The sequence below is a fragment of the Anas platyrhynchos genome, chromosome 1 (assembly GCF_047663525.1).
Source record: "Anas platyrhynchos isolate ZD024472 breed Pekin duck chromosome 1, IASCAAS_PekinDuck_T2T, whole genome shotgun sequence".
In the NCBI taxonomy this organism is placed as follows: Eukaryota; Metazoa; Chordata; class Aves; order Anseriformes; family Anatidae; genus Anas; species Anas platyrhynchos.
The window spans coordinates 198,013,402-198,026,362 of NC_092587.1; the positions used below are offsets into that span (position 1 = coordinate 198,013,402).

A 12,961-nucleotide genomic window follows, 5' to 3' on the forward strand; every position below is an offset into this window, starting at 1 on the left:
TGGCGCCTGCGTGGCGGCCGCACGTTGGGCTTGGCAGCCTGGCATCTGCAGGCCGTGCCAGCCTGCAGCATGGCATTGGCGGCCTTGTTGCCGTCCCCAGGGCACGGCTGAAAGGGGATTTGGGGCATTTGCTTTCCAGGGGCTGGGCACGTTGGGGATGCAATACCCCACCACGTGCACAGGCAGTTCGCACTGAACAAGGTGGGCTTTGCAGCCTCGTCCTGCCCTCGTAGCCTGCTCCCTCCTGCAGCTGCCACCCCACAGCCCGCCTCCTCAAGCAGAAGAAATGCCCCAGCGGTAGCCTGCAAAGTGCAGGTGTGCCAGGGGCCCCTTGCTGCTCTGGCAATATGCACAACAGAAGAGCCCAGCTCCAGCAGAAGGACGGGATGCGTACTGCCTGGCGCTTGTGCGTTGCCTGTGGCCCGAGTGGGCAAGCCAGCATGTAGCCAGAGCCGGTTCTCAAGGCTTTCCCTATTAGTTGGGAACCCCGTGGAGGGTTTTTCCTGAGCTGAGGGTGTTGGCTGTGCTCTTCCTAGCCCAGCTCTTCTGTAGGGGGCAAAAAGGAGGGAGCTGGGAAGCTCCCAGACACTGAGGCCATCTCCAGGGCTCTCTGCAGTGATGCCATCTGGCACCTTCCCATGAGCAGTGGCCAAAGCACAAGGGCCCATCTTCTTTGTTGGGGAAGCCCCGCGCTGCATTTCCAGTGCCAGAAATGCTTAAATACTGTTCCTCCTTTCTTGCTTTTCAGCGTGTCTTAGTACCTGGGCTGGGTGCCTCCTTCCTTATTAAAGTGGGGCTGCTCTTGTTTTTTGCTTTGAGCTCCTCCAGGTAAAGAAGCCCACTTTTCAGCTCTCGGAGAACTTTGCCTGTCTTCCCGGAGTCCCACATAAGAAAGAAAGAGACTTTTCCTGTTTCTTTCTCAGGTGAATTTGGCCGCATCGGCAGGAAAAGTGTCCTGACACATGTCCTACTGACTGTCTTTTCCTTGCCGGGCAGCTGCTTGGTGAGCACCGGCTGTTGCAGCACTTCCTCCCCTTGTGTGCTTGCAGGCTGCTGACAGCACGTCAGGAGAGCTTGCAGGCTGCTGACAGCACGTCAGGTTCTTGCAGTGGAAAATTCCACTAACCTTGCATTTTCAAAAGGGATTGTGCGGGCATGGCAGTAGCATACCAGGTGAAGTATTTTAAGCAGATAAGGGGAATGTCCCACAGTCGCAAAATGAGGAGGATAGCTAAGAAAAGCAGGAGAATCAGGGCAAAAATCAGTAACAAACAAATAAATAAATAAATAAATCACGGGCATTCTGGTCACGAGAGATGAAGAAAAAAATAATTAAAAAAAAAAAGGAAAAGGGGAAAATAAAGGTTGGTCAAATAAAATTGTACATATATGGTGTAGTAGTAAGCATCGCGTGGTTTGTGAACCTGATTCTCCCCCTGTACTCAGCTCTGGTGAGGTCGCGCCATGAATACCCTGTTCAGTTTTGGGGCCCTCACTGCAGGAAGGACGTGGAGGTCCTGGAGCATGTCCGAGGAAGGGGAAAGGAGCAGCCGAAGGGCCCAGGGAGCAAGTCGTGTGAGGAGTGCTGAGGGAGCTGGGGTTATGTAGCCTAGAGGAAAGGAGGCTTGGGGGAGACCTTATCACTGTGTACAAGGACCTCAGAGAAGGTTGTAGTGCGGTGGGGGTCAGTCCCATCTCCCAAGCAACAGGCGGTAGGAGAAGAGGAAAAAGTGGGGCCGCGGGAGGTTTAGGTGGATTTAGGTTTAGGTTTAGGCAAAAAGTCTTCAACAAAAGGGTTGTGAAGCATTGGAACAGGCTGCCCAGGGAAGTAGTTGAGTCACCATCCCTGGAGGCATTCGAAAGCCGTGTAGATCTGGTGCCGAGGGACACGGTTCAGTGGTAGATTCTATGATTCTGTACTTCTCTGACTGTGAGAGGCCCCGGGTTGGCATGGCCTGCACCGCTCTTTCTCCTGAGATCAATGGCACAGAGAGGAGCACTGGGGGCAAAAGTCTGCCTGAGCTTTTATTCAGAGCAGAAAGCAGCTGCAGCTGAGCTGAGGCTGGGGGCAGGATGTGGTGGGGCATCTGAATTCCTGGGGCGCTGTCCTGTGCCTCGCAGTGATGCTTCCGTGGGTGCTGCAAAGCTTCCTGAGGGCCAGCTGCCAGCTCCGAGCATCCTCCTGGGACTGGCACAGCCGGGCGCGGCTACTCTCGCTGTCCTGCGATGCAGCTGCAGCGGAAAGCCCTGCGCAGCGCGCGAAGTGCCCTCCTGATGCGGGAGGGCCGTGGCTGGCGCGCCGGGGCTTGTGCGAGGTCAAGGGTGCCTGTGGGGGACACAGAGGTGTAGGTTAGGGCCTGAGCGGGTGCTGGGCGAGCCTGTCCCCCCCTCCAAGGCCTTTCCCCGGGGAGGGGTGGCCCAGGACCAGCCAGCCCCCCTGCGCGTGGTGCTGCCAACCTTGTGCTTGGTGCTGCTCGCTGCGCTGAACAGGCCCGGCCAACAGATCCTGGGACGGCGCTTGTGTCTGGGATGTTGCTGGCTCATCCGCTGGCGTATCTTTGGTGCAGGAGGAGGACTGCGCTTGGCCTCCCTGCTCGATGGCCACCTGCATGGGGAGAGGAACAGCACGGGCAGCTGAGGAAAGGGATGTCAGCCCTTGTGCCTGGGGCATGTGGAAATGCAGAGCAGCAAGCAGCTCCCGGCACGCACACCCAATGCACTGCTTCTGCCTGGGGCCGCCCTGGATGCCTGGTGCCCACCACGTGTGCTGTGCTTACCTGGTGCCCAGGAACCAAGGGAGTGGCTGCTGCTCCTGCTTCGTCAGCTGCTGCTGGGCGGAGATCTGTGATGGCCTCCCGGAGAGGCTCTGCAGCCAAAGGAGAAGCCCCTTCTCCACCTTCTTCTTGTGGCATTGCTGCTGCAGCGAGAGGGGCTTCATTGGCCTCCCCCACAGGGCCTCTGGCCAAGGCAGAGGCCGAGGATGTACATTCTGCAGGCTCTGGTGTGGGAGGAGGCACCCTGGGCACTGTGACCCAGGGAGCACTTGCTGCCTTGCTTGGGGCTCCCGCTCCCTGGATGATGGCTACAGAGTGGAGTAGGACTGCAGCCACGATGGTGTCAACTCTTTCATCCAGCTCTTCATCAGAGACACTGCAGGCATGTCGGGCACGTCCCTGGCTCTCCACCATCACGGCAGCGCTGTGCTCGCTGGGGCTTGGAGAGGCCGATGGTTTTGACTGTGGAGCCCCACGTGTCAGGGGAGGCGTCCTGTGTCCCTCATCTTCCAGAGCAGGGGCTGCTGGAGGACTTGCTGGCCTGCTCTGTGCCGGTGTTGTTGTGGTGAGAGGCGTGCTGTGCCTCTCTTCCCCAGGAATTTCTTCCTGGGGAGCAGCTGATGGGACAGTGTCCGTGGTTTGCAGCGAGCCAGGAGAGGCGCTTGCTGGGTGTTCTGCTTCTTGTGCTGCCTCCCTGTCCACACTGCTGGCTGCGCTGCCCTCTTCCTGCGGAACGTCCTGTGCGTCTGTGAAGAGGCTGGCGAACCTGGGGTTGATCCAGGAGTTGATGATGACGATCTCCTCCTCTTCATCGCATCCCCCAGGACTGCTCTCTTTCTTGCCCCGGCCTTGGCTTGTCCCCTCGTTTCCTGTCCCCTGCCTGGGTTTGACGTGTTTCTCTCTCTGTTGTTTTTTCTTCTTACCCTGGCCTGGGCTAGCTGCTGCAGGGTCTCTGCTGGAAGCCCTTGCTCCTGCGCATACCCGGGAATCAGGCCCTGGCAGAGCAGTGGTCCGCCTCCTCTCCAGGTCTGTCTGGACCCCGGCTGATCTCGTTGCTCTCCCTGTGCTCCCCGTGCGTGCCAAGTCCCCCAGTGCTCCAGCCAAGGCAGATGCTGAGGATGTAGAGTCTGCAGGCTCTGCTGTGGGAGGAGGCACGCTGGGTCCTGTGGCCGAGGGAGCACTTGCTGCCTTGCTCACGGCTCCCTGGCTCATGGCTTCAGCACGGCGTATGACTGTGGAAACGATGGTCTTGACTCCTTCATCCAGCTCGTCATCACAGGCACTGGAGGCATGTCGGGCACGTCCCTGGCTCTCAACCATCACCGCAGTGCTGTGCTCACTGGGGCTTGGAGAGGCCGATGGTTTTGACTGTGGAGCCCCACGTGTCAGGGGAGGCGTCCTGTGTCCCTCATCTTCCAGAGCAGGGGCTGCTGGAGGACTTGCTGGCCTGCTCTGTGCTGCTGTTGTTGTGGTGAGAGGCGTGCTGTGCCTCTCTTCCCCAGGAATTTCTTCCTGGGGAGCAGCTGATGGGACAGTGTCCGTGGTTTGCAGCGAGCCAGGAGAGGCGCTTGCTGGGTGTTCTGCTTCTTGTGCTGCCTCCCTGTCCACACTGCTGGCTGCGCTGCCCTCTTCCTGGGGAACGTCCTGTGCGTCTGTGAAGAGGCTGGCGAACCTGGGGTTGATCCAGGAGTTGATGATGACGATCTCCTCCTCTTCATCGCATCCCCCAGGACTGCTCTCTTTCTTGCCCCGGCCTTGGCTTGTCCCCTCGTTGCCTGTCCCCTGCCTGGGTTTGATGTGTTTCTCTCTCTGTTGTTTTTTCTTCTTACCCTGGCCTGGGCTAGCTGCTGCAGGGTCTCTGCTGGAAGCCCTTGCTCCTGCGCATACCCGGGAATCAGGCCCTGGCAGAGAAGTCGTCCACGTCCTCTCCAGGTCTGTCTGGACCCCGGCTGAACTTGTTGCTCTCAATTTGCACCCCGTTTGTGCCAGGTCCCCAAGTGCTGCTGATCGTTGGCCGTGTTCCCAGCTTTTTTGCGTCTTCTGCAGCACTTCAGACACGCGGGAGTGTGCTGTGTCCTGCAGTGCCGTGCAAGAGTCTGCAGGGCTGTGTGGGGCAGGGTGCCAGCTCTTCTTTAAATTCTGGGGCCCAGTTGCGGGCTGAGGTGGTGTTCTGTGTCCTTTGCTCGTGGGAGGTCTGCCCACGGGAGGAAGCCTTGCCTCCCTCATGGCTCCCTGGTTCCAGGCAAGGCCATTTCTTATTGCAGTGGAGACAAAGGCCTTTATTCGGTCTTCCATTTCTTCGTCAGGGGATGCAAGGCTGCTTTTGGACGAGTGCCGACTCTTCCAGTTTTGGGCCGCTGCTGTGGTGAGAGGTGGTGTTCTGGGGCCTTTGGTCCTGGGAACTCTGCTTGAGGGAGAAAGCCTTGCCTTGCTGCTGGCTCCCTCGTTGCAGGCTACAGCGTTTGTTATGACGGTGGACACAAAGGACCGTATTGCATTGCCCATGTCCTCGTCAGGGGCCACAGGGCTGTGTGGGCCACGTTCCCGCCTCTCTGCCCTCACTGCTCTGTCCCTGTTGCCAGAGATGCAGGGAAGAGGTGGCAAAAGCTCTTGCTGGCTGCGGGCCTCTGTTCCCAATGACTTTGCCCTTCCTCCCCCTGAAGAAGCAGAGGCTGCTGCTTGCAGAGGGGGCAGCTTGCAAGTGGCCTTTTCAGATGATGATGTCTCTGCTTTAGGCACTTGCTTGGGTGCTGCTGCCTGAGTCGCTGCCTGCCTTGGCAAAGGCGGCAGGGCTGGCAGCTGGATTCTCTCGGCCTGCCTCACCCCACGGTGAGGCAGTGTCTTGATGTCTTGCGGCTTCTTCTCCATCTGCAAGAGAAGCGAGAAGAAAGGCCAAGTTACTTGGGCCATTTCTGCCATTCTGCTCCGTGTCCCCACTAGAAGTGCTGCTGTGAGCTGCCCTGCAGCGGCCCCCGGCACGCCCTGGCAGCTGCCCACGCAGAGCGGGGCTCAGCCTGCCAGGGTAATGCCCTGCCTGTCTCCTCCTGCGAGTGCTGCCTGCTCATCGCAGGCTGCCAGGGCTGCCAAAGATGTTCGACCGAACCGTCCTGGGGCTCCCGACTCCGTGTGGCAGCTGCCAGTGTGACGCACGCTCTCTGGGCACGACCGCACCGGCAGCCTGTCCGCATGGAGGGACGGTGGAGGCAGCTCCTGGCTGCGCACAGCCAGGTTGAATTAGGCCACGCTGCTCTTTGTGCCTGTGGGCACAGAACTGCCAGGGCCACATGGGCTTTGGCTGTCCTGGGGGTGGGCTCTTCATGGAGAAACCCCAGGTTTGGGAACAACTGTGTCCAGGCCGGAGGGGCTCAGGGCCAGCTGGCCGGCTCGCTCCAGCACCGTTCTCCTCATCCTGGTGCTCTCGGTGCCATCCCGTCACACTGCTGTCCCTGTCTCGCTCCCTGAGCCTCACCTGGCGCCGCTCCTGCACGCTCCGCTGCCCTTCAGCGGGCTGGGAGTCATCCTTATTCTGCTGCTCCATGCTATGCTCCAGGTCCTCTGACCAAGAACTCCAACAGGCACCCAGGGGAGCTGCTGCCTCCTGACAGAGCTGCTCTCCTGAGAGTGAGTGGGCAGCCCGGGGCTCGGGCTTTATAAGGGACACCGTTGCCGTGGGTACCCCTCCGTGTCACAATGGCCTTTGGGTACGCATCACAATGCCCCGGTGGTTGCCATGGGGCCCTCAAGCCCATATGCTGGCAGACACCCCAGGGACACCGTCTCACACACCCACAGCAGGATCTGCATTGGCAGGTACCTCTGGCTCCTTCCAGCCAGTGCCCCCGGCTCAGCCCCAGCTCAGTCTTTCTCAGGGCAGTTAGCTTAGCTCCCTAACTGCTCCCAGGTAACTGCGCGTTACCTGCTCTGCCAGGAGATGCTCTGCTCGGTCGTCCGCGTAAGCTTCCTGGCTCTTTTGCCTGACTGCCCACACATCAGCAGAGACTGCACTCGAGCTTGGACGCCCATCAGGCCACCCTGGCAGTGCAGCTGGAGCAGGAGCAGGAGCAGGAGCAGGAGCAGGAGCAGGAGCAGGGATTCCTCCCGTGTCCGGGCAGCCAGAGGCCTGTGGCTCTAGGCACTGTGAAGTGCTCCCAGAGAAGGTGGGCTCCAGGGAGCCGGTGGAGCTGGCAGAGAGGTGGCTTGAGGCAGGCTCTGGCAGGGCTGTGAGAGGAAAGCCCTGGGCAGCCGCAGGACGAGTTCCTGCTCCTTGCTTTAAGAGCAAGCTGTGGAGGAGCTTTCAGCAGCAGAGCCACAGCTGTGCCACGCTGCTGTTTAGCCTGCAGCTTCTCTGGCTGCTGAAGCAGGTCCTATGCTTCAGAGTTGTGCCTGAAACAGTGTTGGTAACACAACGGTGTCTTTGCTGGAACAGGTTGCCCAGAGAGGCTGTGGCGTCTCCATCCTTGGAGATCTTCAGAAGCACAATCCTCGGAATTGTGCGTAAAGCTCGTCCTTTGGGGAGAAAGAGAAGGAATTGGAAAAACAACCCCAAAACTAGGGAAAAGGATAAAAAAGCACAGGTTAGATATTGTCCAATTGTCTGGCCTGAAAAGCCATTAAAAGGAACTTTGCTCCTTTGGCCACAACGCAGGTCCGATGAAAATTCCCGCTTCAAGTTTACAGGTAAACAATAAGACTCCTTTTCCGCAGGAGGAATCAAGTTATGCTCCCTCTAACCCTAACATTGCAGCCGAGGCAGCAGGAGCTGCACCAGCAAGGAAGTATATGTGTAAGTGTACGTGCTTGAGACAAAGTATTGGATCTGCTTGAGACAAAGTATTGCTGTGAAGGGAGTGACTCCTCACTCTAGAGTAACACTTGTAACAGTAACAGTAGAAGTTGTTGTACAGCAGATACAACATGAGAATCCTGTAAGGGGATGGCCTGTCCCGAATGGCAAGGGGTAGTACTGGCTCTGCGGCAATAAATGCAGGAAGGTGTTGCCCCTTGGCTGGAAGGCAGCTTGCACCCTGGGGGCAATAATTCCACATGTACCTATTACTGAAGACCCACAACGCCAAAGCCCCCTTGAGACCGCACGCAGAATTACGAGGACTCCACATAATCCTCTAGGAAACCGAACCAGGGAATTTCACTCACTGGAGAACTAGAAAATAACACTCTGCACGCAGTCCAGGCACTACGAGAGGAGCTAAGAAGCTTCTCAGAAACAGTACTTGTGTTGGGTCTGTCTGAGCTGGAGTCACCTTTTCCCTGCAGCAGCCCACACAGTGCTGTGCTCTGCACTCGTAGCTGGAGCAGCACTGATATCGCTCAAGTGTTGTGTCTGTTGCTGCGCAGTGCTGGCACGGCATCAGGACTCCTTCCAAGCCCCCAAGAGCCAGCAGGCTGGGGGTGGGCAAGTGATGGGGAGGGGGCATTGCCAGGGCAGCTGACCTAAACCAACCAAAGGGATATTCCATAACACCTGATGTCACACTCAGCAATAAAAAGGGGGGCTCTCCTGGGGGAGGGGGCTGTTCCTCCTGAACAACCACTACGCGCTTTGAGGCCCTGCTTCCCAGGACGTGGCCGAACATCGCTCGTTGATGGGAAGCAGAGAATATTTTTTTTCCCTCTATCTGTGCTTCCGCACTGACTTATTGTTTCTCTTGTTTCTTTTTTTCCTCCCCATTCCCTTTCCCTTTAATTAAACCTTTCTCATCTCAAACCTCGAGTTCTCTGTGTTGTATTTTCTCCCCCTTCCTCTTTGAGAAGAGGGGGAGTGAGAGAGCGGTTGTGGTGGAGCTCAGCTGCCCACCTGAGTCAAACCACAACAGGCCAACAGGGCTGCTGGTATTGGCTGTGTTCCCTGTTCGCTGCAAAGTGCCTGTGCACGTGGTGGGAGATTGCATCCCCAGCTTTCTCAGGCCCTGGAAGCAAATCCCCCAAAAGTGGAGCAGTGGCATCACGAGCGGAGCCCCGGAGGCAACCGCGGCTGTCTGAAAGGCAAGCATCAAGAATGCGGACATGTCAGAGGAGGAGCAGCAAGATGCTGTTGATTGCGCCACTCAGGCCTTGGCGAAGCACATCGAGAAGGGCATTGCTGCGCAAATCGGGAAGGAATTTGACAAGAAATAGAATCCCACTTGGCACTGCAACACAGGAGGGAACTGCGGCAGCTACGTGACTCCTGAGAGCACGCACTTCACCTACTTCTAGCTCAGCCAAGTTGCTATTCTTTTCGAGTCTGGTTAGAACCACGGACTCCCACTGACACTTGCATCTGGTTACAGGACTTTGCTGGCTCCCATGGCTGGTTACTTCAGCCTTCCTGAGGAAACAAACCTTGATCTTCAAGGGCAATGGCAGGGATTATGCTATAGCAGAAGTTGTTACATTGTGGAAATATAAAGGAAAAATACCAACAAAATGTATTCATTGTTTTTTTTGTTTTGTTTGTATTTATTGTAATAATTGTAATATTGTATAAATTGGGCCAAGCCCCAATTTAAAATGTTGAAATTAAAAGAGTTGGATCCATACAAGTCCATGCATCTGGATGGGATTCATCCCAGAGTGCTTGGAGAGCTGGCTGACATCATTGCGGGACCTCTCTCAATTATTTTTCTATGGTCTTGGCAATCTGGAGAGGCCCCAGTAGAGTGGCAGCTGGCAAAAGTTGTACCAATTTTCAAGAAGGGCAAAAAGAAGACCCCGGTAATTACAGGCTTGTCAGTCTCAGGTCAGTGCCTGCTAAAATTAGGGAGAAGATTATCCTTGAAGTTATTGAAGAGCGCCTGGGGGACAGTGCAGTCATTTCTCCCAGCCAACATGGGTTCACGAGGGTTAGGACCTGTTTAACAAATTTCATTTCCTTTTTAACAATTTTGATTTCCATGGGCAGGCACGGCCCGCAGATGCCAGGCTGCCAAGCCCAACGTGCGGCCGCCAAGCAGGCGCCAGCTGCCAGAGGCTGCAGGAAGGCTCCAGAAGCAGCGGCAGCAGCCCGCGCAGGGGCAGCCGCGAGTGCAGGAGCCGCTCCTGGGCTCTGGGCTCAGGGGCAGACGCCTGCCCCTGCAGGGGATAAGGCAAACCCAGAGCCCAAAACCAACCCCAAGGGTACTGCATCCCCAACTTTCCTAGGCCCTGGAAGCAAATCCCCTAAAAGCGGAGCAGTGGCGGCGTGAGCAGAGCCCCTGAGGCAACCGCGACTGTCTGAAAGGCAGGCATCAAGAATGCGGACATGTCAGAGAAGAAGCAGCAAGATGCTGTTGATGGTGCCACTCAGGCCTCCCTGCCCACGCTGCTGGATGAGCTGCCCTATGTGAGAAACACTCCGTAGCCAATAACTTAGGCTCAGGCGAGGATCTCAGTGAAGTAGTAATTTATTTGCGATTGCAATGGCGGGCGCCCCACAAGCAGGAGAGCGTGCCTACTAGTTCCAAAACACAGTTTATATACCTTTTGATGACAGGACCCTCCCCTGTTTCCCCACTGAGTGAGTAATCCAGGTTCACAATCTATCTGATGCTTCACAAACAACGCATGGCCTTCGGTTGCCGGCCTGTTAAATTTCAAATTTCTTTTGACGTTTTTACTGCTTGAAGGGGTAATGTTTCTTCCCTTATCTGACTTGACTTAACACTGCAATTTTCACCTAATACTGTCCTAAGGAATCTGGTTGTCTGCATTTTACAAGGTCGCCTGCTAAGCTTTCTCATCACTGTAAGCATATCTCAGTACCACATTCCTTCCCTCTAAACAATGTAACTCTGCAAAAACAACATTTCTATTCCCACAATTCCCCCCTTTTCTTCTTCATAAACTGTTGATTTTTGCAAAACCTTTCTCTAAGGTGTAATTTGGTAGATTTCTTCTTCTTTGCTTTCTTTGCTTTCCATCTCCTCATTATCACCTTATCTGAGTAAGGTGGTGGCTCCATGGTCATTTGTTTCAGTAGTGCGGTTTCAGTTAACCACTGTACTAGTCCTCTTACACAGGGGATAATGCAGCAACCAATGGCTGTCAAAACTCCTACTACAACTGCAATCAAGGATGTAAATATGCCTACTTTTTCTGCCAATTCACTGGCAAGGGTGGTAAGCCTTTGAAGTGCTTTGAAGTGAGGCAGGATGCCATGGAGTATGAAATTCCCATTTTATTCCCAAGGCTTTTCCAAGTTTCCACTTGACCAAGGCCTCCTCTGAGAGGTACACAATTAATAGTTGATTCTTCCCTATCATCGTTTTTTAACCTTAGGCTTCCAAATAATTATTAATACAAAGAATAAGATGTACACTACTACTATAATAAACTCCTCCTGGGAGCACTTCAATTTGTTATAGGTCTGTCCTTTTTAGTTACCTGTGAAAATAAAGGGTTAGTTTACAACTGTAAGCTTTTATCCTGCTCAGAGTCTGTTACGAGATTTTTCTTTTTGATTTTAACTTTCAACAAGTCGTCTGTAGGAACAACTTCCCAGGCGCTAGGGTCGGTAGCTGCTTTCACTCGAGTATAGTGAGTCCAACCTTTTTCCGCAGCTCTTACAGCTGTTTCAGTGCTTAGCAGTACTTGGAATGGTCCTTCCCATTCAGGCCGAAGTTTTGATTCTTTCCAGGTGCGTATCAGGACCCTATCTCCTGCATGGAATGAATGTACTGGGAATTCCAAAGGCGGAGTTTGAGCCAACAGTCCACGAACCCTGAGAGATTCTAAGGAAGAAGATAATCCAGGCATATAATTTTTGAGGAAAATATCTTTAGTTTCAAAAACAGGTATCTCACCGTTTCTACCCAGGTACGGTAGTCCAAACAACATCTCATATGGTGAAACTCCTACATCTTTTCTAGAAGCAGTTCGAATTCTGAGAAGTGCTAAAGGTAAACACTTTGTCCAGGGAAACTTAGTCTCTAAAACCAGCTTTGACGGATGTTTCTTTAATGTCTGATTCATTCGCTTCACTTTCCCTGATGAGGAAGGATGCCATGGAGTATGAAATTCCCATTTTATTCCCAAGGCTCCCATGAATCCTTGTAAAACAGATGAAGGGAAATGACTTCCTTGATCTGAATCTGTATTTTCAACAATCCCATATCTAGGGATTATTTGTTCCAGGATTACCTTTATCACCACACTAGCTGTTGCTGATGCTGAAGGAAAAGCTTCTACCCATCCTGACAAATGGTCAATCAACACCAGCAAGTACTTAAATCTGCCTACTTTAGGTGATTCAGTAAAATCGATTTGGATGCTCTGAAAAGGTTGAAGCCCTGGCTCCCGTCCGCCCAGGGGTTGTTTCCGTAGAGCCTTCTTATTCACTCGTTGGCATGTTATGCAACTATTACACGCTTGTTTAGCTACAGCGTACATGCCTATACGTATATATTTTCTTAATACGGTGTCACACATTGCCTGGACTCCCCAGTGGCTTCCTTGGTGTAGAACGGCTAACATTTCTCTCATTATCTGTTTGTTTACCATTTCTCTCCCATCAGGGAGAGTCCACCATCCTTCGGACTCCTTTGCTCCTAATTCCCTAAAGGCTTCTATTTCCTTTTTACTGAATATTTGCTTTTCAGGTGGAGGTTTTATTTCAGGTACAAGAAGCAGCTTTGCTTCTACCTCTCATTGCAAAGCTGCTTCTTTAGCCTTTTCATCTGCAATCCTGTTTCCCCATTTAACTAGGGAGTTTCCTTTTCGATGTCCTTTCACGTGCACCACAGCAACCTCCTCTGGTAGTAACAGACTTTCCAAAATCTGTCTAATTAATTCTTCATGAACCAATTCCTTTCCCTTCCTGTTTACTAAGTCCTTTTCTTCCCATATTTTTCCAAATGCATGTACCACCCCATATGCATATTGTGAGTCAGTATATATAGTTCCCTGTTTCCCTTTTAATTATTTTAATGCTTGATTTAATGCATATAATTCACAGGTTTGAGCTGACCAATTGCTAGGCCGTCTTCCCATTTCTTCGACATTCCCATCCGGTCCTTCAATGATGCAATAACCATTACATCTCTTTCCTTGTACCACCTTAGAAGACCCATCTGTAAACAATATTTCCCCTTCCTCTAAGGGCACCTCTTGCAAATCTAATCTTACCTTTGCCTGGTAATTTATTAAATGTAAGCAGTTATGTTCCGTATTTATTGGATCCTCAATTCCCTTTGACAAGAAGGAGGCAGGAT

At 53.6% G+C, this 12,961-nt stretch overlaps 1 protein-coding gene and 1 pseudogene across 1 annotated transcript; one reads left to right on the forward strand and one right to left on the reverse strand.

Moving 5' to 3' along the window:
* Nucleotides 1–660: 660 nt before the first annotated feature.
* LOC140001368 (uncharacterized) lies at nt 661–8,870 on the reverse strand. Its single transcript, XM_072032803.1, has 4 exons — nt 6,244–8,870; nt 2,778–5,642; nt 2,458–2,605; nt 661–2,326 (listed from the first exon to the last, which is right to left on the reverse strand). Exons 1-4 carry the CDS (start codon nt 6,310–6,312, stop codon nt 2,208–2,210), a joined length of 3,201 nt encoding a protein of 1,066 aa, XP_071888904.1. The 5' UTR covers nt 6,313–8,870; the 3' UTR covers nt 661–2,207.
* LOC140001369 (dynein light chain 1, cytoplasmic-like) lies at nt 8,781–9,026 on the forward strand (annotated as a pseudogene).
* The last annotated feature ends 3,935 nt before the right edge of the window (nt 9,027–12,961 follow it).